The 24,668-nt window shown below is 37.0% G+C and overlaps 2 protein-coding genes across 3 annotated transcripts; both read left to right on the forward strand.

Annotated features, from left to right (window-relative positions):
• Window positions 1–1,406: 1,406 nt before the first annotated feature.
• Window positions 1,407–18,693, forward strand: LOC140538270 (FYN-binding protein 1). Of its 2 annotated transcripts, none has more exons than XM_072660741.1 (16): window positions 1,407–1,525; window positions 9,606–10,170; window positions 11,849–11,912; window positions 12,307–12,392; window positions 13,050–13,087; window positions 13,200–13,234; window positions 13,713–13,839; window positions 14,858–15,017; window positions 15,719–15,866; window positions 15,969–15,988; window positions 16,090–16,150; window positions 17,293–17,356; window positions 17,533–17,695; window positions 17,954–17,987; window positions 18,082–18,119; window positions 18,442–18,693. In XM_072660741.1, exons 1-16 carry the CDS (start codon window positions 1,523–1,525, stop codon window positions 18,486–18,488), a joined length of 1,653 nt encoding a protein of 550 aa, XP_072516842.1. In that variant the 5' UTR covers window positions 1,407–1,522; the 3' UTR covers window positions 18,489–18,693. The 2 variants fall into 2 exon arrangements, with proteins under 2 accessions (XP_072516842.1, XP_072516843.1); XM_072660742.1 differs by having other exon boundaries at window positions 15,972–15,988.
• Window positions 18,694–19,781: 1,088 nt separating this feature from the next.
• Window positions 19,782–24,485, forward strand: pex11g (peroxisomal biogenesis factor 11 gamma). Its single transcript, XM_072660404.1, has 5 exons — window positions 19,782–20,091; window positions 21,278–21,466; window positions 22,483–22,661; window positions 22,848–22,919; window positions 23,010–24,485. Exons 1-5 carry the CDS (start codon window positions 20,029–20,031, stop codon window positions 23,233–23,235), a joined length of 729 nt encoding a protein of 242 aa, XP_072516505.1. The 5' UTR covers window positions 19,782–20,028; the 3' UTR covers window positions 23,236–24,485.
• Window positions 24,486–24,668: the final 183 nt, after the last annotated feature.

The raw sequence follows: 24,668 nt of genomic DNA on the forward strand, positions 1-24,668 counted from the left end.
TAGATTAATGTTTTAATATTTAACGATACAAACAAAAAGTTATAATTTTTTTAAACACTTTTATATTTTACGCAGTTATAACATCTCAGAACTCAGTTTACTCCTTAGTCCATAATTGACCATGACATGAATTCTCACTGGGAATCATCACCTGACAAGAAAAGTAAAAAAAAAAAAGAAAAAACCTGATCCAGGATTGGGTTATATCTGAATGGCCTAATAGGGCCGGTCTCCATTACAAATTTATACAGACTCGTCTTTGTGCGGAATTCATCATAGCAGTCAGGGTCCAAGCACTACTGAGCCGAAGTGATGTGTAATGTTTTTAGATTAGTGCTGCAGTTTCCTCAGATTTACATTACACACATTACACACATTGACATACATTGATGCTGCAGAAATCTCAACAGCTTTTTACAAACAGGGTTTCTAGTGGGTTGTGTGCATTTACATGTAGATTTTAGGGACGTAAATATGTGTCTTCTATTTCTTTTCTATTATCTTATCTTATTTAACATGTTTTGGAATTGTCCCGTTCCACAGCCCTGTTTTATAGTCATGTTTTGTTGAAGAGGCGATACGTTGTCTGAGGTTCACGGTTTGTCACTTTAATGTGATGAAATCTTATCCTTAAACCATTCCAAGAAAAAAAAAATACAGTTTCCATACTAGGGCACAAATTATATAGAGGCTTAGAAACGACCTATAATTTCCCCATAGTCTGACACGGTTTTTATTCATGTAAACAAAATTTCCTATCCCTTTTTCTTTTAATACTATAAAAGGGGCAATTCCCTTTGTGGGAGGCAGAGGGAGACAAACTGCTGCTTCATCTTTCTGTCCCAATGGGCTCTCAATAGTCTACCTCACATCTACAATTCTGCCTTTTTTCGAGAGCTGTTAAGTTTTGATGACTGAGACTAAAGAATAGTTTTTTTTAACTGTGGTGTCGTGCTATAAAGTAAAAGGAAACCATGATTAAAGGGTACATTACATTCTGAAATGAACAGGTAACCCCCTCTAAAATTATTCATAATGTTATACAGCATTTGTTCAACAAAATAAAAAAAGAAACAGAATTGAATACAGTTAAATAAAACACAAACAATTTTAAGACTATCTGAAATGAGATTGGCCATATAATCCAAAAAGAGAACAGACAGTAAAGTTAAAGCTGTTTTATTTAATTCATTTCAGTCATTTCTACGCTGCTTCCTGATGTGCGGCAGAGGCGCTTTATTTCTTTTCCCACCCACATTCCGGCAAGCCACGCCCTAGTGACCCAGTTATGACCAATCGTAGCGTACGAACCGAGAGACTGTCAGCCTATAGTAACGCAGGGGTGGGTGGATGAGGCGGGGCTAGTTCGAATACAGGTGGGGGAAGGTGAAGCTGTAACAGTTTGAAGCTGGTTATCCATCGAGAGAGATCCTCGTTCATCAGAAAAACAACCGCATATTCTTTCCCGATGACTCAAGATGTCATGGCAGTTGCGTGAAACTAAATCTCTACTCTAAAATCCATGGTAAGACAAACACCTTATCGATTTTGAGAGCTTTCTCGTAAAAAGGTCGTTCTAAGGAAAAGTAGTGCTACTTTAATGAGATGTTAACTCAAGTAGAAGGAAAAATAACAACCACAAAATCAATGTAAAAATTCATTAAATAATTCAAAATAAAAATACATGCACTGAGAAGAACTACAGTGCTGCATATTGTGCTACTTTGGGTTTAAAATAAAGTGTAAGAAATCTGCGATCTGAGCCAGCCTAAATAATCACAAATATTAAGAAATTCAAGAAAACACACACCAATAAAATCATTACAAACTGAAAATGAATGAATAAAATATAACTGAGAAAAGATTGACTTCTTTCCTCACTAATATACCAAAGGAGTAAAACTAAAGTAAAAAATAATAATTATGAATGATTCTGACTGTGTAGTACTGATCATCATCTATTCAAATAGTGAAATAAATATGTAAGAAATCAGAGCGAGAAATCAGATTTGGGCTAAATGGACCTGTTTCCTCCAGAAAGTGCCTTTAGTTTAAAAGGCAGTATGCTTGTGGATCATAAACTTGCATGTAATCCATAAATGCAATAGGCTTATATATGACTATAGCCGTCTTCTTGTCACACTGACAGAAGGGACCTGGGCCTTCTTTTTGGTGGACATCCATGGAAAATGATTAGTTTTTCCAGTAAGACAAATGCAAGGTACCACAAAGCTCATCACAGGTCAATGCAGGATTTAGGTGCCTGTATATTTTCAGTCAGGTAAAGAAACCTGGAACTGAACCAATAAAAAGGACACAAGGAACTATTGAATTTGTTAAGAGCAAACTGGTGCATTGTGTAGTTATTATTATAAGTATAAGTAATATTAGGAGATAGCCTAGCAGTTGGTAATAATAGGGCAATTATATTCATATGTAGTATGTAGTTCTCCCAAAACCCATGGTCTATTTTTTTTTGTAGTGGGGTGTGGTGGGTTAGGAAAGTATTTCAAGACCACAGCATTAGCATGACACTGTGTTCCTCATTTAACCCATCTGATTCAACCCATGCACTATGACTTTATGTAATAAGGCGTCTTATTGCAGGAAACTTCACTGCAGTCCTCAGGGACATTTAGCTAGACCATATTTTATCACTGTCCAGCTCATTTGTTATCCAGTTCATGCTTACCTGGCTCGGGTAAGGAATGGAAATGGAAGAGAAGAAGATTGCCTGAGGATTTGGAAGCTAAGCCCTTGTTCTATGACTGAGCTCTTTGTTAAAGTAGTGTTTATTACTTTTTTTGCACATAAGGAGAAGAAGGTTGTGTAGTGGGACAATTACCAAGTTAACATGTATCCAATCAGAAAAAATATGCTATTTATTAAAATGGAATTCCACCTATTTTTTAGTGTAACTCAACTGCTGAGATACACGTTCAGAGTGTGGTCTGGAGTGAAATGGTGCATAATAGAGAAATCAGAGTACCAACTCTGATTTTAATAGAAACCAGGGGTCATAGCATCTAGAAAAGCCCATATAGCCATTCATTTACTATACAAAATGTTCAGGGAATGTACACATCAGTGATTTCTTATGTAGTGTGTCTAATGGTGAAGTACACGTCTAAAAATAAAGGTGCAACAAATGGCGATGCCATGGAAGAACCACTTTTGGCTATAAAAAGAACCATGCCAGTCATAGAGATGTGTGAGTGTAAAGAACCTTTAAAAGACCCAAAACCTTTCTTTTGATTCAAAGGTTGTTTTATTAATTTAATGGTCACATCTCTATTACAAAAATGGTTCTTTATGGAAACAAAAGTGGTTCTTCTATGACAGAGGTGGGCAAGTTCAGTTCTGGGGGGCTGTGAAAAACATCTTTTGGGTCAAAATCCTGTCACAAAAGTATTATAACACAATGTCTTAGGCATGAGGGAGCCCATTTATAATGATTAAAAGTAAGGGGAATTTTCTCACCACCACTGCGAACAATTCTAACTGTAAACGCCCTGTGTGTTTATTCATAAAATCTTTAATGCAGAGAAAATCAGTTTCTTCTTCATAAAATTACCTGTTTCCACCAAATGCCACAAAACACACTTTTCCCCCTTTTTTACAAATGTAAGACTGTGGTCTGATTCTGTCTTATATAAGCAAGTGTATTGTATTGCAGATAAAAGACCTCGCCATTTCCTTTGTCTTTTTGTTACAGACAGTCTCTGTAGCAGAGCATGCTGCTGATTGGTTTACCATGGACTCCCACTTTGTGTCAGTCTTTGCTGAGTGATGCATGCATGGTAGTGTAAAGGTGTGTGGTTGAAGGCACTTCCTGTGCCTCGCTGTTGTTTTAAGCCTGCACCTAACCTCTTTATCATCATGAAAGATGTCTACATTTGCACGAAAACTCTCCCACTCATGAGTCTTCTTGGCAGATGTTTTAATTGTTTAGCAAGAATAGGAAAGGTTCCTTTTAGATCTACAGGGTTTGTTGCGTCGCAAATTCATGGTAAATGAGTGAATTGTATGAAGCTATGAGGCTAATGTTGCTTAACAAGTAATGGAAGTGTATAGTTCCTGTTTTAGCACATTATAAACTTTAAGGCTAAATCACCAAACACGCCTCAAACTGTGTTAAATGTGGGTGTTTTGTGGTTTCTGGTATGATGTAACATTCTGCTATCTATAGAAATAAACAGCAGTGTATCATATAGCTGCCTTCAAAAGAAAACAATTGCAGCAGACATCTGAAGCCCTTTTTTGGTCTTATGGTAAATAAGACAATCAGTAATGTTCCTCAGCTGCTGTAAAAGGGTTGTAAAGTGGTACTTCTGTGGCATTACTTAATTTTTTAAGTCTTTTGTTATTAATACGTAAAGTATTTTCTTGATTTATACATATTTTAATAATATTGGACATGTATACCTGTTTGAGACTTGCATATCTTGACAGTCAGGGTTCCCTTTAAACAACAACTTGATGTGGTTTGAGGCAACAGAGTAATGATTTAGGTTTCACAATGTTATGGGTTGTTGGTGGGTTATTAAAATTGACTGATTTACACTCACCAAGCATTTTTTTGGAAACATCTGTACATGTATGTGTGCGGTTATTTAATCAGCCAATTGTGTGGCAGCAGTGCAGTTCATAAAACAATGCAGATACTGGCCAGCAGCTTCAGATAATGTTGACAACAACCATCAAAATGAGGAACAAATGTGATGATATTAATGATATTTAACTAGCATGATTGTTGGTGCCAGATGGAGTTGTTTGGGTATTTCTAGACCTGCTGATCTTCGGAGATTTTCAGCACAACAGTTTCTAGAGTTAGTACAATAAACAAAGAACATCCAGTGAGCCGCAGTTCTGCAGACGGAAAGGTTTTGTTGATGAGAAAGGTCAAGGGTGAAGAACCTTTTAGGGATTTAAACAACCTTCACTTGTGTAAATGTTTACCAATTTAAATACATTTTTATGGTTCTTTATGGACCAAAAGTGGTTCTTCTATTTGTAGGGTGTATAAAACATAATTGGATGTTGGATGAAGCTAATATTTCGTGACTTACATCTATACGCTACGTGACATACGCTATAGGAAGTAAGGAGCCATTTGAGATTCAGACACAGATTCTATCAGAGCCACAGACAGTGTGAAGGCAGGTTGTGTTGTTCAGGCTAAAACCATGCATGGTTCAAAGGGTTAACATAGGAAAATGCATTAACAGCCTAGTTCTACAGTCAGATTCGTTTCAATTCAACTTTATTGTCATTATAACATTGTCAATACAAGTTGCACAGTACAATAAAACACTGTTAAGTTACTTCTCCAATGCAGTAATAGATAAAGAACAAGGGACAGTAGTGCAAGGACAATAGATAAAACACAAGAAGGCAAAAAAGGTATGTAGAGGCACATAGTAAATACAAAAAACAATAATTAGAAAAAACATATTGCATTGTATATTGTAAGATATTATATAATATAATAATACAATAAATGTAGCATGTACAAATATGGGCATAAAGGCAAAATTAATTTTAAGGTGCAAACTGTTGCCCCTTGTACCCATAAACAAATCAACTGTGATGTATTACAAGTACAGGATAAATGCAGAACATGTACTGGGTCAAATTGTGTACATTTTAAAACACCCACAGAACAGATCAACTGAGCCAAAACTGCCCCATTCCGATAGTTCACCCTTAATGCAGTATATTACTAACATGCTCGGAAATAAGTCATTTAGTTACATGACCAAGAACTTTGCATTGTACATGGATTAAAGTGGTTGCCACTCATTTTATCTCACACCAAGTCCAGGATCCACTGTATCCATAATAAACTGACATTGAAGATTGGACTTTTCCAAGGTCAGGCGAGAATAGCTTTACAGGTACAGGTTGTCTGCGCTGTCAGATGGTGTGGAGAAGACACACTTCTGCAAAGCTTCTGCATCTTCTGCATTTAATGTACCACTCAGAACAATGAACCATGTCTCGCATTGTGTGTGCGAATGTTCTGTACTCTGCTGTTCGTGAAGGAGCTTGTCTGGACATTTTGTCATTTTAGTGGCCACAGTTTCTCAGATCTGTTTATTACTGCGATGTCCAGTGCCTTCTGCTCTTTATAATTTATGTGTTTTATGTTCTGTGTATGGCCGTCTGACTGAGGATGTTGATGCAGCTGTTTGAAGAAATAATCGGTAATTAGAAATGTTCTAACTTAAATAAATTGCCTGATAGCAGTTGCTCCATTGCCACAGTGGTTGAATGCAGTTCTTTATATAATACTGGCTGTTGCATCTTGCTTTCAGCGTTTTACCTATGCATTTTCACAGAAAATCATTTCCTTTCGAAATAACCACTGCAACAGATTACTTAAGAGGTTGTCCTGATTAATACTGATAAACTCCTTAATGCAGAATAGCTTATTACACACTAAGATGTATTATTCAGTAACTATATGGACTTCAATACAGACTTGTGAGGCTATTCTGATATAAGTTTGTAATAACACTTTCAGCCTGTTGGCAGGCCATGATCTGTTTACAGAGTTAAAATGAAAGAAACAGAATGGTTTATCTTCACACAACGATACAGAAACAAATTAACATGACTAACAAATTCAACATGCCAATATTAAATCTTTATTAGCCTAATAAAGCTTAATCTGCAGATATTCTCTACTTCTTTCTTCTGTCTACAGAAAAAGCTTGCATAATCCCGATTAGATGTTGTCTGTAAACACATAACAATGATGATAAAGTGTCTCATTTCTTTAATATATTTGTACATTATTAATCTCCTCTATATTACAATTTGTATATTTTTACCACTGTAAAAAAAAACATGTTTTTAAAGGCATCATACCACAAAGCGTTCCTCCCCTTTTTAAATAATAAAGCTTGATATTAGTATTGTTACAAAAGCACTGTTTCGAAACGTCCTGCTCTTCCCCAGTCTACGTATGAAAATTATGCGGTTCCAAATGATGAGCTTGTACTGTCACAGTTGTAGGGCTGCATTCCCAGAAAGGGAGTGTTAGACTAAATTTCACTTTCAATAAAGAATCACCATTAAGAAGGCTCTGTAGTCCAAGACTAGGCTTAATACCTATCTGGGAAATCGCCCATAGTGTCTCAGATCATACTGCTTGTATATAAGTCAGCCAGTCAGAACAGTGTTTTTTACATATCATTGTTGTTCCAATTGTGTCTCTATTAGTATTGATTTTTCATTTTACGTTGTGTGAATATTTAATGAAAAATCCTTACTTGGAGCACACATCAGGTTATAGGAACAAACATTAAGAGCAATGTTTTCACCTTTTCTGTAAAATGAATTTTTTTTAGATAAAGTCTTAAAGGCATAGTAACTGAAACAGACTGTATAATTGTAAGGGATAAAGATAGGCTGGAAAATGGTTGTGTTAACAGGAATTATGACTGTTCATAAAACCACACAAACGTCATAAGTGGACCTTACCGGGAAAGCATGAGTTACTAGTGTTTTGTATGACAGCGGTGATAATACAGCTCATGCTTTTGGAGGCAAAGTTTCCTTTGGGAGAATTGTCAAAAGTCTATTGAATACAATACTGAATAATGAATCTGACCAATGAAAAGCAAATCTTTCTACATAACCAGCACTTTAATAAATATATGTGTTACTACATACTCGTTGGTATGATATGAAGACCCAGGCCTGTCAAGTGGTTTTATTGCAACTCCTCAATATGAGTTGTAGACATTGGTACTAAAATATTGATGACGGATCTTAAGTAATGTAATAATATTAATTCAATGTTAGGCAATGGGGGTATTAGACTTTTTGTACTTTTTGCTGTACATTTCTACTTTATTTAATTGACCAGGAATATATATGGCATCCTTATGCCCTGATTAATTGCCTAATGCTTTAATAAAAAACAACAACTAAGAATTCAAAGCTGTTTAGGGATATGTTAATAGAAAGTGAATCTTCAGTCATAAAACAAAAGTGAAAATTAAAATTGTTTAAAAAAAAATTGGGTTGTTTTTTTTGCAGCCGTTCCTCCCAATAAAACCCCCACTACCACATAGATACACACCTGGTGCGATCACATGGTTTCCATATGCTTTTCTACAAAACAGGAGAGTAGCTCTGGCATTAAAAAACTGACAGATCTGTGTCAGGTTAGAGACGTGTCCCAGATAATCTACCCCCAGTGCATAAGGCAATGCAATGTAGCACAAAGCAGTGTATTTGATGTTGAGGCAAAACTAAGTTCTTGAACCATGAATGTTACTGTTGTATTCTTCAGTAAGCAACCGTCCTAATTTTCATAGCATTCACAGTAAAGCGTGGACCAGGAAAGAAGTTGATTGGAGGTTATTTTGAGGTTTGAGTTGATGTATAATATTGATTTTGCTTTGTGTTGCTGCATTTAAAGTACTCATTTGACTTCTGATATGGATAAAACCAAGCTTTCACAGCACTGAAATGTATCTGTTTGTATTCCAGTACAGTACAGTACAGTAGATATAACGTTTTTGTGCAGCTTAGTGAAGCTTCTCTATCAGTTCACAGCTTCGAATACAGTTCTGCTTTGCACATGACCTGAAAAAGCTGCTCTCCGCGTAGATATTTAAAACCTCATTCACACCATCAAAAATGCTTTAAACGGTCTACCGTGAGAATAGAGTTCTTACCACACTGTGAGCTAACAAATTCACACTAATTCATAGAAGGTTAAAAGATATACACTTGTTTGGCATTTTATTACATGCATCTATGTATGTGCGGTTTCTTCTATACTTACTGACTGTGTCCCATCTGTTGCAGTTGGTATTTAGCTGGTATTGCTAAATAGACCACACATCAGGCTGACTGAGTAAGAGATATTAATTACAGTAGATTTATATCATGGTATTTTACCAAGAATAACTATGAAATCACAAGTTTAATTATATGATGTTATATGATAATGATATTTTATTTTGCTGTAGTTAATGCAGGCTGTTTTATTGTCCTACAAGTTAAGCACTTTGCAACAATGTAACATTATGGACCAGAATGAAAACCATCAACCCAGTGCATTCATGTAATCTGGATTTTTTTCCCCCCTTTTTCGTTTTTGCCATCACTTCAGACAGTGGATTTTGGTACAGTACTCTTAAAACCGGCTGCTATTTTTTGAGCTTTTGAATTTCTCTGCCGTAGCAACCAAACAGGTCCTGTATCATTTCAGTGGTTCCCAAACCTGGTCGTAAAGTACCCCAAGCCTTGGAAAGTTATAACCAAAAAAAAGTGGTACCCCAAAAAAAGGTCATGTGGTAACAAGCAATTTAAATCGCTTTATTAAATGCAAGTAAAAAGTTTAAATAAAAAACTATTATATGCACCAACATGCATGTTACCATTTTTGCTATTTGTAAGAATGATTTTAGCTGTTTTAATGTGTATTGGGTATTGTTTTGCATTCACTGTTCTTGCCTTTATTATGTAAGATCTATATAATGAGACAACAGCATGCAGATATGCACCTTTTTACTAGTATACCTCCCACCTCTCCTGGGGATTTGCTTTTGTTGTAGTAACATAAATCCTGTGTTCTTTATTAGGGGGAGAATGTGGACGTCAAGGCCTTGAGGGCCAGATTTGCACAGACACAAGCACAAAAGTCTTCTGGAGGAGGAGGACCTTCTCCACGATCTTCTGTGGTTGGCCATGTGCCGGACTTATCAGCCAATGGAGTGGTCAGAAACAAACCTGTAACGCCTCCTAGGCAAGTTCTTCCACTGAACTCCACCAGTGAACCCAAGAGGAATATCCAGCCTCCACATGGAGTTTACCCCAAACCACCACCCTTTCACCGTATGGGAGCCAAGGAGGAGGCTATGACACCCCTCACACAGCCTGAAGTCCCAGGGAGAGTAAAACAGACAGGGGAGCTTCTCCAGACCAGGATGCTTAAGCATCATGGTGATGGGAAGCTCAATACATCACCCAGACTTCCACTGCCCAGTCAAAGGAGCATTTCTGAAGTGCCGCCCCTGAGAAAGCCACTTCCTACTGTCGGGCAGCGACCTTCGAAGCCAAAGCGACCTCCATCTGTCAACTTAGATTACTGGCGGAAAAAAAAAACAGCATCACTTCCAGTACGGCAAGAGACAATAAGTTCTAGAGGTACATACATCTCTTTAATTTTCTACACTACTTTTAGGGGGCATTACAATTTTACCCCCATAAGATCCAGGATTAATATTCAGTTTGTTAATCATTAGGAGTATTACTCACTAACTACTACTGTAGTCTATGTTCATAATTTCATAATTTAAGTTACTTCACAGTACTGTTATGAAAATGAGGAAGGAAATAAGGGCCTTTTTGATAGGCCTTAGAGAAGGGTCTAAACAGGGTTTAAATGAAAAGCATTACAGGTTGTCGAATGAAGGTAAGTTTATATTCCAGTAGTCATAATAAAATGCTGTAGTGGTGAGGCTTTAATATTGTAATGTTTAGATTTGTAGATTTAGCAGTATGCTCCCATTCAAACCCCATCTCTTGAGGCAAGCAATTTAATAAATAATGGGATCATCACCACAAAAAACAAGAACTTAGATATATATGTTGGTAATCAATCCAGTGGAACAAGTATCAGCTTTTTTTAAGCCTAACCCATGTCAAGTGGTTTTCATTTTTGAATTACAGCTGGTTAGGAAATGAAACTACCATGTTACATTTCCATTTTACAGACAGAAATATTACTTATTAGGCTGACATAACTGACATTGCAATTTCTTTACTGCAATATATATTGTGAAATACAGGAATTTTCACCAGATTTCCTTGTCAGTAATCCAACATGTCATGATATATGATATATGCCAAGATTACAGTAAAATAAAGGATACTGGGCAGATATAATCTGCCTCTGGTAGATGTATCATGGGAAATGAGAACATCAAGCAGCAAAAAAAAGTATGACAACATGACATATGATATTTGTTCCTGATATTCTGACACATCCTGTGATGTGACTGTTGCACATGTGCACATTGCAGTGGCGATGCTGAAACAATATATTATATTGCATATATATGCATCTACTTTATATCTTTTCTGGTATTAAGCATTGATTGACTCCATTGATTTTGTCTTAAGAAGCTATTGAGTTGCTGTGTTTTAGGTCATTAACCATCTGTACAGTGGACCATCCTATTAGTTTTGCCATATTTGACTTCACTTACACTTCAGAATTCATCCTGCTGCTTCTATTAACAGTCACATCGTCAATAAATATCCAGTTCCAGTGACTTACTTCCGTTGGCAGCCATACATTCCCATGCTATAACAGTGCCTCCACCCTGTTTAATAGATGATGTGGTATGCATCAGATCGTGAACCCTTCCCTTTTCCATATCTTGGTTTGATCTTCATAGAAATGGGAAGGCCTTTTTAGATGTTTAATTGTGTGCTTGTGATATGTCTACATACTTGAGAGTGTTCTTGACTTCACTACATGTTGTGATGTTTTTATTTCACCAAGGAAAGAATTCTCAACCATTTTAGTTGTCTTCCATGATTTTTCAGGCTTTGTTAGTGCAGAGCTTGCCGGAAACATTGGGTTGTAACTGATGCAGTTTGCTTCTTTTGTTTTAACTCACAACATGGGATACAATGATACATTCAACCAATTATCTTCTGTCTTAGTTGCAAATATTAGTTAAAAAAAAAAAAAAAAAAAAAAATATATATATATATATATATATATATAATTTATTTTTTTATTTTTTTTTATGTAATATTGACCTTTTTTATGTGTGTGTGTGTGTGTGTGTGTGTGTGTGTGTATGTTTGATAGCACCAGAGCGGCCACCAAATAAACCCACCATGCTGGCACAAAATAAATCTTCCTTTTCAAACACGTAAGCATTTTTTTTTTCTTGTTGTTTTTCACTTTTTCGCTAAAATTGGAAAATGTTAAAACAACATGCTAAAATGTCAATATTAACAATGAGACCACAATGGATACAACACAAGCTTACAAATACCAGACAGTGGCTTACTTATGAGTCTGACGGACGGGGTAATTCAAGGATCATATGGATGTTATAAAGCTTGCCTCATTTTGCCACAAAGAGCGGTAAAATGCCACCGAAGAGCGGTAAACTAAGTGATAATATGTGTTAATTTCAAATAAGTTTGTAAACACCTATGCTGTGTGGGTGCATGCTTGGTAATTGCACTGCAAATTGTGGAATTTCCTGCAAACAATGCAGATCAAAAAGCAGAGTTCGTGTTAATTTCTTTGTTTCACAGAAACATTGATCATGATCATGAAGACACGTACGACGACATAGATTTACCCCCACCTCCACCTCCTCCTCCAAAGCTGTTCTCCAGAGGTAAACAACATAAAATACATGAGTTGCCCCACATAATGATGTGATTCACAGATCAGTGTCCAAATGTGAACTCTTGTGTATATTGTTGCTGTTGAGCCCAAAACGTTGTACCATCAAAATGGCAACTTTACAGCAGAAGGTAAAAGCCTTCTTAGTTTTTAATGAAGGTTAATGTAAAACATTTATTTTAGAGCATTTATATTGGTCTGTTTATTATTAAATTCCGTCACACTGTAAAGAACAACTGCCAGATTCATGCTATGTCAAAAAGTGTAGGATGAGCAAAAATGGAGACTTGGCTTGCAAGTGACTTTATGGAAAATCTTTGATGGCTACACACAGTTTGGTTGATTTAAATGTTTATGGATTGAGATATATGAAAATAATAATTTGTAGAAATATATCTTTGCTGTCATGGAAAAGAATTTCCAGTAGACCAATTTCCAATAAACCAATAAAACCAATAAAAATGCTCCAAAATTAGTTTTTTGAGCTAACGATGCATAATGACATAAATCCATCTGTCCTTAACACTTCATGTATTTTCAGCAGTTGCAATATTTAAATATTATTAAAATTTTAACAATGTTGCACATTTGAAGTCAACACACATTTCTTTTGAATTTATGTATGCCTACACACACTGTGCTTATACAGAATCAGGCACGGACAGTTTCTCATCTCTGGCTGAAGAGGTGAGTGTGTTTTCACACTTTTATGATTTCACAGTTTCTTCATTACTTTGAGTTCAGTGAATTAGTTAACGTGTTAGTAAACCTGTTTCTTATGTTTCGTACATGTTTGTAGGACAGTGATCAAAGTGAAACGTATGAGAGTATCGAGTAAGTCAATGTCCTGTATTTATAAACAAACTTCACTGCTCCAGGTTTATTGGTTGAGTTTTTGTCATAGTAATAATTACAATAAGTCCCTTGCTCTCATAACCACATAACCTGCATAAGCCTCACAGTAGTGTAAAGTAAGTCAAGAAAGTAATTCCTTGAAATTACTGATAGGTCTTATAAAGGCCAGAGCACACTGGTCAGGCAAACACAAATAAAACACATTCCACTGTTTAAGCCTTCAAATAAATAACTGAGAAGCCACCGAAACTAAACTGAACATAGGGTTTGTTTATCTATGAAACACAGGTATGGCATGCCAACCAGATGTACGTGCTGGTTTGTCTAGTCGGTGTTCTCTGGCTTTTAAAATGAATAACCCAATAATAAGACTGCAGTTTAAGCTTGAGTTTCAGTTCAGAGTTCTAAAATTAAATCATCTGTTTCCCTTTATCTGTTCTACTGAACTGTTCTGCAGTATGGATGGACAGCCGGCCATCACAGGCAAGAAGAAACAAAAGGATCTCAAACGACAGCAAGAGCTGGAAAAGAAAGAGCAAAAGGAAAGAATTAAAAAAGAAAATGAGTATCGTAAAAAATTTAAAGTAAGTCAGAATTTACTGTCTAGCTGTCTCACAGTGTGTATTACACAGTTGCTGTTTATTGTGAAAAGTTCATACTCACCTGTTCATACTACACATCTCAAAAGGGGGTTGTACATATTGGACTAAAAGACCACTTCAGGGTTCGTACAAGGGTGTGTACTAAACATAGTTGGACCGTTGTGCAGATACACTTACTGACACAACCCGAGCAAGCAGAAATTAAACGATTTGATTAGAGAATATAACAAAGCAATTAAAAAAAAAAAACTACACATAAACTTAAAGCTAAACTCAATCTACTACACCTCAACCTAAACCTAAACTTAACCTACTACACCTAACCTAAGCCTAAATGTAACCTACTACAACCTAAACTGAAACTTAATCTACTACACCTAAACCTAAGCCTAAACTTCATTTACTACACCTCAACCTAAACCAAATCTCAACCTACTACACATCAACCAAAACTTAAAATAAAACTTAACCTACTACACATAAACCTACGCTTAAACTTAACCTACTAGACCTAAACCAAAACTTAACCTGCTACACGTAAACCTAAGCTTAAACTTGTCCTACTACATCTCAACCTAAACCTAAACTTAACCCACTTCACTTAAACTTAACTTACTACACCTGACCCTAAACTCAAACTTTACCTACTACACCTCAAACTACATTAAAACGTATCCTACTACACCTAAACTTAAGCTTAAACTTGACCTACTACATCTTGACCAAAACTTAACCTGCTACACCTAACCTAAGCTTAAAACTAACCTACAACACCTGACCCTCAACCAAAACTTAACATGCTACACCTTAACCTAAATGTAACCTACTTCCTTGAAAAGCAGTTCATGTGCAGGACCTGCAGAAACTAATAGCATTAAACCCACAAAAGACTGAGTTCTCTAAACACCTTTAAACACCTGTGTTTAGTTTAGGGCTATGGGTGCCTTTCTAATTTAGTTGTGTCTGATTGCTGATGCTACATGTTTGTTCTTTACTGTAGCTGACTGGAGACGTGGAGGTGTTGCACATGGCTCGGGTTAGGGAGGACTGGCAGGGAGGAAAGAATGACCTCCGTGTGCGGATGGGCGAAAACGTGGAGATTGTCAGAGTGGAGAACAATCCTGGGGGGAAATGGCTGGCCCGGAACATGAATGGAGAATGTGAGTTTATCTGCAGTGAAAATGAGTGCAATGCATGTCTGATTTAGGCTTAGTCTGAGACCATTGGCAACTACCGAAATGCCAAAATATTTTAAAAACACCACACTTTAATTCTTCACTCTAATACCTACTTCATTCTGTATTATTTTTATAGTAATTACTAAATAATTTGCAGTAATATTGGAAAATATATAAGTATTAACATTAATCATAATAAACACAATATGTGCAAAAAGTATCCAGACAACCGTTGTAATTAGTAAATTTAGCTTCTTTATAGTGCATTCATTGCTGACACAGGTGATCACAGTGTGTATGGGACACTTTGGAGCAGCCGCACCTGAACCTAAGGTCATCAAACCTTACTAGAGCGACATAAAGCACCCTAGCAGTCTCTGGAGTGATGGAGTAGTACCTAATCTGACTAATGCTCTTGTAGCTGAATGCAATCAATTCCTCCCCACAATGGTTCCAACATCTAGTACAAAGCCTGCGTAGGAGAGTATAGACTGTAACTTCAGTAAAAGGGGATAGATAAGCTCTCTATTAAACCCTTGATTTCAGAAGAAACATTTATTAATGAGCATGGGTCTACAAACTTTTGGCCACACTGCTTATTTCCAATTAAGTTAAGTCAAAAACAACCCTCTTGGTTAAATGTCTTTAGTAAGCAGCATTTTTTCCTTTTCTTTACTCTGCAGACGGTTATATCAGTAACACATGTGTTGATGTGGATTATGAAGAAGTGAAGAGGAAGCTGCTCCACAGTGCTGCCCTTTCTTCCTTACCTCCTCCAGTCCATGAGGACGAAGATGTCTATGATGACATCGGCTCAGAATCCCTGAACAGGTCAGACTCTATTGTCGATGTTGCTGATTCGAAGCAGACAGGGCTATAAGACAGCAGGGATTCATGTCCTAAGTCTTGTGTTCTCTGTTTTTCTGTATGTAGCAGTTTCACTATGGGCGGTGGTAAGTGGTTTGATCATTAATGTATATCCAAACACTTATCTGCAGTCAGTTGGTGCATGTGTTAGATGTTGCTTCATTCTCGCTCTCTTTACCTCTCTCAGAGGTATATGATGATGTAGATGTCATACCGGATGAATTCCCTCTTCCCCCTCCTGAGATATGGTAACTATAAGTGAAAGCTCATGCTGTATTCACTTTCCATGTTCAGTAGGGCCATTATTTTGTCCTACAGTCTCTTGCATTGTATTAGAATAAGAGAAAAATGCCAAAAGCAACAAACAGGTCCAGGGCCTGGAAGGTTTGCTGAAGCCAATCATTTAATTTTGCTTAAAAATGCTTATGCCTGTTGCTGTGTCGCTTGCTGCTTGTTGCTAAATCGCAGCCACACATCGCCTACTTTACTACAAAATGACTGCTTACCTGCTAATAAAGGGCCGGGGAATTCAGTTTCTGGTGATCACAGTTGGGAGTCATAGGTCTTAGTGGATAGGATGGTCCTCCTTCTCAATTAATACTACCTAACCAGTGCGACTGAATTCGATTTCAGACTTTAGTGCCAGTTATTGTTCTCCTCCAAGCCTGTTTAGGCCTCATCCACACAAATATCCAGATATTTATAAAAAATTTTGAAAACAGCTCCAGGGTGGAGCTTTTTGAGAACTGTGAAGAATGAATACGTGTGGACAGGCCTTAGCTGTCCACTGACATTTTGTGATCAGTAACTTTAAAGCATTGACAAAGCAATTTACTCAGTAGACCTAACTACGTGAGTAAATAGTAGAGAATTCAGCAAAAAATAAAAAAAACATTCCAGAAATGAGTACACTTCACCATCTTCAAATTGATGCATCATGCATATCTGTGTCATTGTAATTATATGACCATATAACATAGCCATAAATTCTTATGGCTGATGACATGATCACATTAAGTACATAAAACAATAATAGCTTACAGACAGACTCCCTCTGCTTCTATTACGCTGTAATGACAAATCCAGAGTATGCTATGAGGACAACCTGTGAACCAAACTTTTATTCACCACTTCCTGGTTAAATAACAGCTAAATACCTTTTCCCCTCTCTCTGCCTGTTAATGCTTAACTTTATGGCCACAGATCAGAGAAAGAAGCTTTGTTCCATGTCCTGACATCATTGTCTGTGTACTATGTCATACGTACATTGTGTACATCATACAAGCCATCAACATAGAAAAAGCATAGAAGGTTTTTCCTTCTACTGTGAAGCTGACATTTTGGAGACAGTTTTTTTTATACTCTTTATGTCTTTCTGATCATCTCCCAGTCATGATCCCAAGAAGAGTAAGAAGTTGGAGAAGGAGGAGAAGGAGTTTAGGAAAAAGTTTAAGGTAAGTTCATTTCTATTTGTGTTTAGTTCTCCTCCTATTAGCCAAGCAGCTCTCTATGACCATAAAACACTTGAATTGAATATGTGAACCAGTAAGTCTTGTGAGCAGAGAACAATTCAAGACCAGGAGAGTCTGTGTGTTAAACATGAATATGTGTTGTGTTTTGGTGATGACAGCTTGATGGACCCATCAAGGTTCTTTGCTGCATGATGGTGGACCCGAATGCTAATATAAAGAAGAGCAGTGGAAAGGACCTGTCTGTCAGGCGGGGAGAGATTCTGGAGGTCATTCAGCAGACGAACGAGAAGAGAGTACTCTGCCGCAACGAACAGGGCAAATGTATGTGTTGTGCGCCCTCTTGTGAGAAACACTGCAACACCTTAATGCTATTAAAGCTGGTTACTTCTGCATTATTCATGAAATATCTTGAACTGAGAAAAGCATTTAGTTGCTGTCATATCAAACCCTATTTTAAGTCATTTTACTTTAAATGCCAGCTTCGCATTAAGGTTATAATTAAAGTTATCATTGTTTTAACTTGATTAACATGAGTGCTGTGAATATACTGTGTACACTAACTGTGGGTTCTACTTTCAGATGGATATGTGCCCAGAAGTTATCTTCTGCAGGCGTATGTATCACTCTGTATTTACTGTCATTTTATTATTTCATGTTCATCTGATTTCAAAGTAGTTATGAACACATGCTGTTTTTTTCTGTTTCAGGGAAAGTGAGATTTATGATGACATTGACAACAGCATAGGTATGTGAATCCAAAATTAGAATGGGCTTCTCTGTGTAATCTACAGTAATTAATAATTGATCGTATTTATTAATAATAATAATAATAACACAGAGATTGTAATAATAGATGTTTGCAGCTTAGCTCCATGTAATCTGTCCAGTGCTACCATTGTCCATGCTTTAGCTTTAATGGCTGGGGTCCATTTTACTTTCTTTTAGAATGAATGACATGTTTCGATGCACCCCTGGTTCCCTGTCTGAATATTTGTACTTATTTTTTTATTATTGTATAATATACAATAAACATATACAATTATACAATAATTCTTTTTCTTTTTCAGATGTTTATGATAATGATGCCAGCACACCTGGACATTTGAGGTCTTGATGGCCAGAAACAGAACCATTGTGGGGAATCTGTCATTAAAAAGAAACTAAAAAACAGCTGAAGTACACTGAGACAATGCTTATTTCAAGAAATCGCTCACTCCTGAGGATAGAAGTGCCAAAGAATATGGTGTTGGGTGGGCCAGGCCTGGGCAAATAAAGCTTTATGTATATGAATAAATAAATGCACATTGTTAAATAAATAACTGGGTTATGTATTTATTTATTACTAGGTTTCTAAATACTAGGTTAGTATTTGCTATTGAGTGTGAGCTATGAACTCACATTCTCCTAAATATAAGAGTCCCTATCCTAAAATCCCTATCAGAAGTATGTGTCCAGCTGCTGTGAACATGTGCAGTATCGTCCTCAGATGTGTTTTACTTTACTTACTTGCTTATGTACTGATTGGGCCCTATGTAGTAATTAATATTCAATATTTGACAAAAGTTAATTTGATTGGAGGGCTAAGAAAAAGGGTCTTGGGATCAGTCCAGTTGGTTCAGTCCCTGATGTTGGTAGATGCTTGCCCTATAATACAGCGCACAGTACATAATGGTTATTGTCACATACTGTATACTGATTTGAGGAGTAGCATGATGAATACAACATACACTGGTCTAATATGCAATACACTGTAACAAACAAAGGGCAAATACCAAAGAAGCAAGTCCATGTCCATAGCATTTTCAAAAAATAAATTAATTAAATGATTATATATATATAAATCGTCTTTAGCTTTGTAATACTATTTTGTTTTATCATTCAATGGTATTTCTTTTTAAATATATGTATTTTTATCGATATCTTGGTGCTCTTGGGGGGCCCCTGGTGGTGTTGTGGCCCTAAGCAGTCGCGTTATTCGAGGATGCCTTGGGCCGGTTCTGGGCATAGCTTCTTTTACACACTCACTTCCCTGGCTTTCGCTTTGCCCTGGCTTTACGCTCCTTTTCTTCGGATACTGTGAAAGGAAAAGCAGTGGGAATGAGGCCTGGCTTAAGTAGCAACCCATGCTCCACTATCTAGCAGCGTCTGGCAGTGATGTGCTGCTCCTCGGTGTTCAGTATCAGTGACACCGTACTTTCAGGACACGGCCGGTGCATTTTACCATGTCACAGCTTTGACTAGGGCTAAGATAAGCTGACAGTTTTGGGGTAAAATGGCTCATTTTTCAGCTCTGTATTACTTATGTGGGTTTTGCTTTTGCCAGGCCAGTTTGTCCTTCCACAGAAACGTCGTTCCGACTCTAAGATGATTCCCGAGTAGGTGATCGACTGATTTGGTCTGGGGGAACAATATCCTGGCCAAAGTGCAGTCAGTGATCTAGTGGAGCGTCTGATCAGCCGAAAAACAGCTGAACTGTTTATTGTGTAAAGGTTTAGTACAAGGTTTGATCTTTTTTTTTCGGTAAACAACAAAGCTCTAGGCTGTAGCTAAATACGTTTTTGTCTTTTCGCCCCGCTTTGAATTAAACACGTGATGCGTCAGTGGTCAGTGCGTTAGTTTGTCAGTAACTGATGTGGAGCCCCTCGTAGCCCAGCATGCAGACTTCCTTTGAGTCCGTGGTGAATTTACTGGAGTCCTACAGAGGAAGAGATAAAGTGGTGAGTGTTTAACAGCACTGTTTACATTGTGTAAAACGTGTGTGGTTGCATATCTACTTATCTTCTTACACTAGTTATTAAACTATTACTTACACCCTAAATGTTCTGCAGTGATTCCCCCAAAGTAGCTTTGCTCTTTAATGTTCATTACGAACTTCTTAGCAATAGGAGCTTTTATTAATGTTCACCTGCCATTTAGAAAGAATAGCACAATTCACTTAATCTGTATTATCCAGCTGCACGTCTGTCAGTTAGATTTGTTGGTATTCATGTTCATGTCATACTGGCATCCAGAAAAGACTCAGATTTGGCACTTTCAGTGAATCTGGCTGGACTTTTCAATTTAGGCCTAGTTAGTGAACTAAGACTCTGAGATAGACAGCTGAACTGTCCTATCAGTGGTTCTTCATGACAGTTGATTCTAGTATGTCAGTGTTGTGCCAGGTGGGTAGCTTTATAATATTTTATTATACTGATAAATTACATCACACCTCACTTCTAATATGGTCAAGACATTAAAACACTGAGACAACCACCTGTTTCGTTACAAAGAGAGCCAATGTGAAAATGGAAATGTGATCATGCTTCATAGAAAACAGCTGCTCTTTCTTTCTTCCTTTCTAATTATTTTTATTATTATTATTACAATTTATTTATTGTTTTTATTTCCTTTTTATATTATTATTTACCCTTTTTGTAACCAATTTCCACCCACTAGCTATGTGTGCCCTTTCCCACACCACATTCCCAATTATGAGCAAACTGCTGCTGCTAGCACAATATCATTGGACAATTCAACAGCCTTTACAGGAAAAAAAACTTCCAATTTCTTACATAAGCGAAGAGACAGTTCAGCATCATGGTGGTGCTAGTGATGTGGGAGAGAGGACCGTCCAACTCACAAAGAGAGAGACCATACCACTCTAGAGCCCTCTGAGAATAGACATCTAATTTATCATGACATCTAATGCATCTGCATTATTTGAACACACAAGGGATGTTTGAACAGCCTAGTGTGGCAGACCATCCACCACCACCATCACCAAAGATGTAAAATGGTTTGAGCTACTTATGTCTCTTAATCAGTCGGAATCCATAGAGGGGGAATACAACAGAAAAACACTGCTTAGTGTGTTTGGTGCTTCTTTGGTAATGTGTTTATCTCTGTTTTTGGTCATGGATTTAGATAAGAACACTTTGCTATGGATCCCAGCTGGTTGGTGGAGTCCTGGCCCAGAAGACTGGCGACTCCTCTCAGCTTGGCAAGAGTCTCCTGCTCTTCTCCGCTCAGCTCAGCCACTGTCGAACAGTACTGCGGCTGTTTGATGACCTTTCTATGGTCGCTTACTCACAGAGTTATGGTTTAGGAGCCACGGTAAAGTACAAGTTCCTGTTTTTGTCTGGTTGGGATTATTAATGTCTAATCTTTTAGTCAGACATAATACAAACAATCATTTATTTTGATGGTCCCCAGTGCTGTAACTTTTAAATCGTGAGACAAACACTCTCGCTCTCACTCACACTCTCACTCTAACTCTAACCCTAACTCTAACCTTCAGTTCAGCAAAATATTGAATTAACACAACGCATCACGAACTGCTTTAGGTTAGAACGGGAGATGCTAATATTGCAAACAAACACTGGACCGTTACCAATCTCATCTTGGTAATGCTAAATTCTTCAATTATTTCCTGCAATTAAAAAATAAAACCTTTAGTAAAATAGAGTAAAGTAGGATAGACCTTATTTCAATTTTAAGCTAAAATTTTAAATAATAAAGTTTTATCTGTCATATACATGGTTATACACAGTACAGCTAGCAGTGAAATGCTTTGATACCTGTCCACTCACATGAAACAACAGAATAGAATATGAGGTAGAAATAGATTATAAGATAGAATTGTCAAATAACGTGTGAAGTATAAAACAATATATACAGGGATAACAAATATATAAGAATAAAAATAGCAATATATACACAATATTTACACAAAATATAAAAAATAAATGTACAGTGAATGGACGAGTTGTCAAATGCAGCAAGTGCAAAGTGGATATGCAACATGGGTTGGAACGGCTACTTACAATTGCTGACCACTATTCAGCTCTTTCTTTTATGTAAGTCTTGTTTTTAACTACATTACTTTTTCTGTTTGAAAAAAATGAAGTTCTGGATGCATTTTGGGCATATATTTGGGTAGATGAGGTAAGTATGAGCAAGGTGAGCAAGTTTAGTGTTTATTAGCTTGGTTATTAACTTGGTCTAGCATCTCCCGTTCTAAACTAACAAATCAAAACTTTGGATACTAAGCGTGTATTGACTGATGGACTGCATCTGGACTTGAATTTCTTAAACAGGAATTTACACATAATATAAAATTGCTTTTACAGGAGCAGGACAAAGTGATACGGTGGATTTCAGTTCTGATTAATGTTGCTGACCAGCTTTATTATCCCTGTGAGCACATCGCATGGGCAGCTGATGCAGAGCTCATTAAAGTCAAATCTGACAAATGGTGGACTCTGAGCTGTGTCTTTTGGGGCCTGTCCTTACTGCTGGGCACTCTCAGGTAAAAACAGTATATATATATTTTTATTAATGCTTATTTTATAGTTTTTTCTCAAGCCCGTATTTACACAAATTACTCTCACCAATATATTAATTTAAAATGTGATACATTGGGTAACATTTCTATAATCATTATTATATTATTATGACATCAGAGATTCACACCTTTGTCCTGAACTGTTTCCAGGTCTTTTAGAATGATCCTAACATTAAAGAGAAAGGCACGGAAATGCAGACAGGCGGGACAAGATAATCACAGGTCAGTCAATCTTTGACATGAAGTAACCATGCTATGGACAATAATTATGACTGACACATCTATTGAAATGGTTTGGTTGATTTTTTTTAGGGAAGACGGAGTTGCCATCACTTTTGACATTCAGGGGCAAATTTGGGAAGAGGTTTTGAATGTTCTGAGCAGTCTTGCAGATCTGAGCAACGCTATTCATTGGATGCCACCTGGATTTCTGTGGGCTGGCCAGTTCCCCCATTGGCTGGTGGGATTAATGGGGACCTTTTCATCTCTGATTGGAATGCTGCAGATGTGTTCCAGTGACCAGAATGCCTCTGTCTAAATCCTGGATTGTGGGCCTTGGTGCCTTGGCCACCTTCATTTGCAACCTGCTAAATTTTCAAGCTTCACAATGCTTTAACATAATCCACTATTAACAGCACTTGACCAATCATGGTAATCACACATAGTTTAACTATTAAAATACACTGTAACAAAAGTGTAGTGCTTTGATGCACAGCCTTCAGATATGTGCAAGGTTTGAAGAACGTAATGTGGGACCAGGAACGGGTTTGCTGCACTTCTGTGTGTGTGTGTGTGTGTTTGTGTGTGTGTATGTGTGTGAGAGAGAGAGAGAGAGAGAGAGAGAGAGAGAGACTGTGCTTGAAGCGCCTACCTGAGTAAAAGGCTCCTTTTTGCTTCATGCCACACTGCTGCTAGAGTCATGTGAACAACAGCCCCCTTTTGTCTGCAGTGAATGGCTATTTTCCAGTAACACAGCAGTGAAACGAATGCCGACAGTATGGGGGGTCAGACACAGAACAGTCAAGTATCTGACCTCAGCTCAGTTTCTCAACAGCAGCGTAGTATTAAGATCATCTTTCATTTGTGCTAAGAGGGAAACCCAGCTCTGTAGCTGACAACATAGATCAGAACTAGTTTGAACAAAACAAATATTCTAAATATCTCTGAACTGTAATAATGTGTTCATACTGCAGATTACAGCTAAATGGATTAAATCTACATATAGAACAAAAATAGTCCTATATATATATTTTTTTTTTTTTATTATAAAAAAGCATTTGTAGAACAGTAAACTGAGTAGATGTGGAGTACAGGTGGGTCTTGGCATGAAAAAGTTTGGGAACTTTTGAGCCTTGAGCTTTAAGCCGTTAGCAAGTCAGTAACCAACCAGCCAGTGGTGTCCAAACCACCATGAATGTGTACCGTGATCCCCCTATGTTATAATGAATGTACTGAATACAGAGACCTACAATCAATGTCACCCAAGCAATGGGACTAAACCAGATGATTTATGGTTCCATCTTTTCTGAATGAGCACATTTGAAAGATTTGCAAAGCAGTTGAAAATATATTGGCAGGTTAAATGGTATGTAACTTCTAACTCATGCTTGGCCTACATCTGTTAAACTGCCTACATCTGAATGACTGTACATTCATTAATAGCTCGTTAACAAGGGCGTAGTTGACCTGATACATGTGAACTGAATTCTGTGATTTATTTTGTTGATACTGTATAATATTTAGTACGTATTATGAACACATGAATTATCAAATACATTATTTAATTAATTACATTGTGAGTGGTGTAGTTTTTGCAGGATGTTTAGGGGTGTTTTTACCAGATTACCAGATTTACTAAAAAAAAAAAAAAAAAATTAAAAAATCACTATTTGACTCTGGTTCGTTAATAATCAGTAAAAATAGAAAAAGCAGCTGATATAGTGATCATTATGTTATAAACAATTATGTTCA

The sequence above is a fragment of the Salminus brasiliensis genome, chromosome 17 (assembly GCF_030463535.1).
Source record: "Salminus brasiliensis chromosome 17, fSalBra1.hap2, whole genome shotgun sequence".
NCBI lineage: Eukaryota > Metazoa > Chordata > Actinopteri > Characiformes > Bryconidae > Salminus > Salminus brasiliensis.

Excerpts from the sequence above, each read along its gene's own strand:
- LOC140538270 (XM_072660741.1), top strand. Across the intron at positions 13,088-13,199 it reads TCTCATCTCTGGCTGAAGAG|GACAGTGATCAAAGTGAAAC; the intron begins GTGAGTGTGTTT and ends ACATGTTTGTAG. Across the intron at positions 16,151-17,292 it reads CTTCCCCCTCCTGAGATATG|TCATGATCCCAAGAAGAGTA; the intron begins GTAACTATAAGT and ends ATCATCTCCCAG.
- pex11g (XM_072660404.1), top strand. The coding sequence starts at position 20,029 with ATGCAGACTTCCTTTGAGTCCGTGGTGAATTTACTGGAGTCCTACAGA. Across the intron at positions 20,092-21,277 it reads ACAGAGGAAGAGATAAAGTG|ATAAGAACACTTTGCTATGG; the intron begins GTGAGTGTTTAA and ends TCATGGATTTAG. Across the intron at positions 22,662-22,847 it reads TTACTGCTGGGCACTCTCAG|GTCTTTTAGAATGATCCTAA; the intron begins GTAAAAACAGTA and ends AACTGTTTCCAG.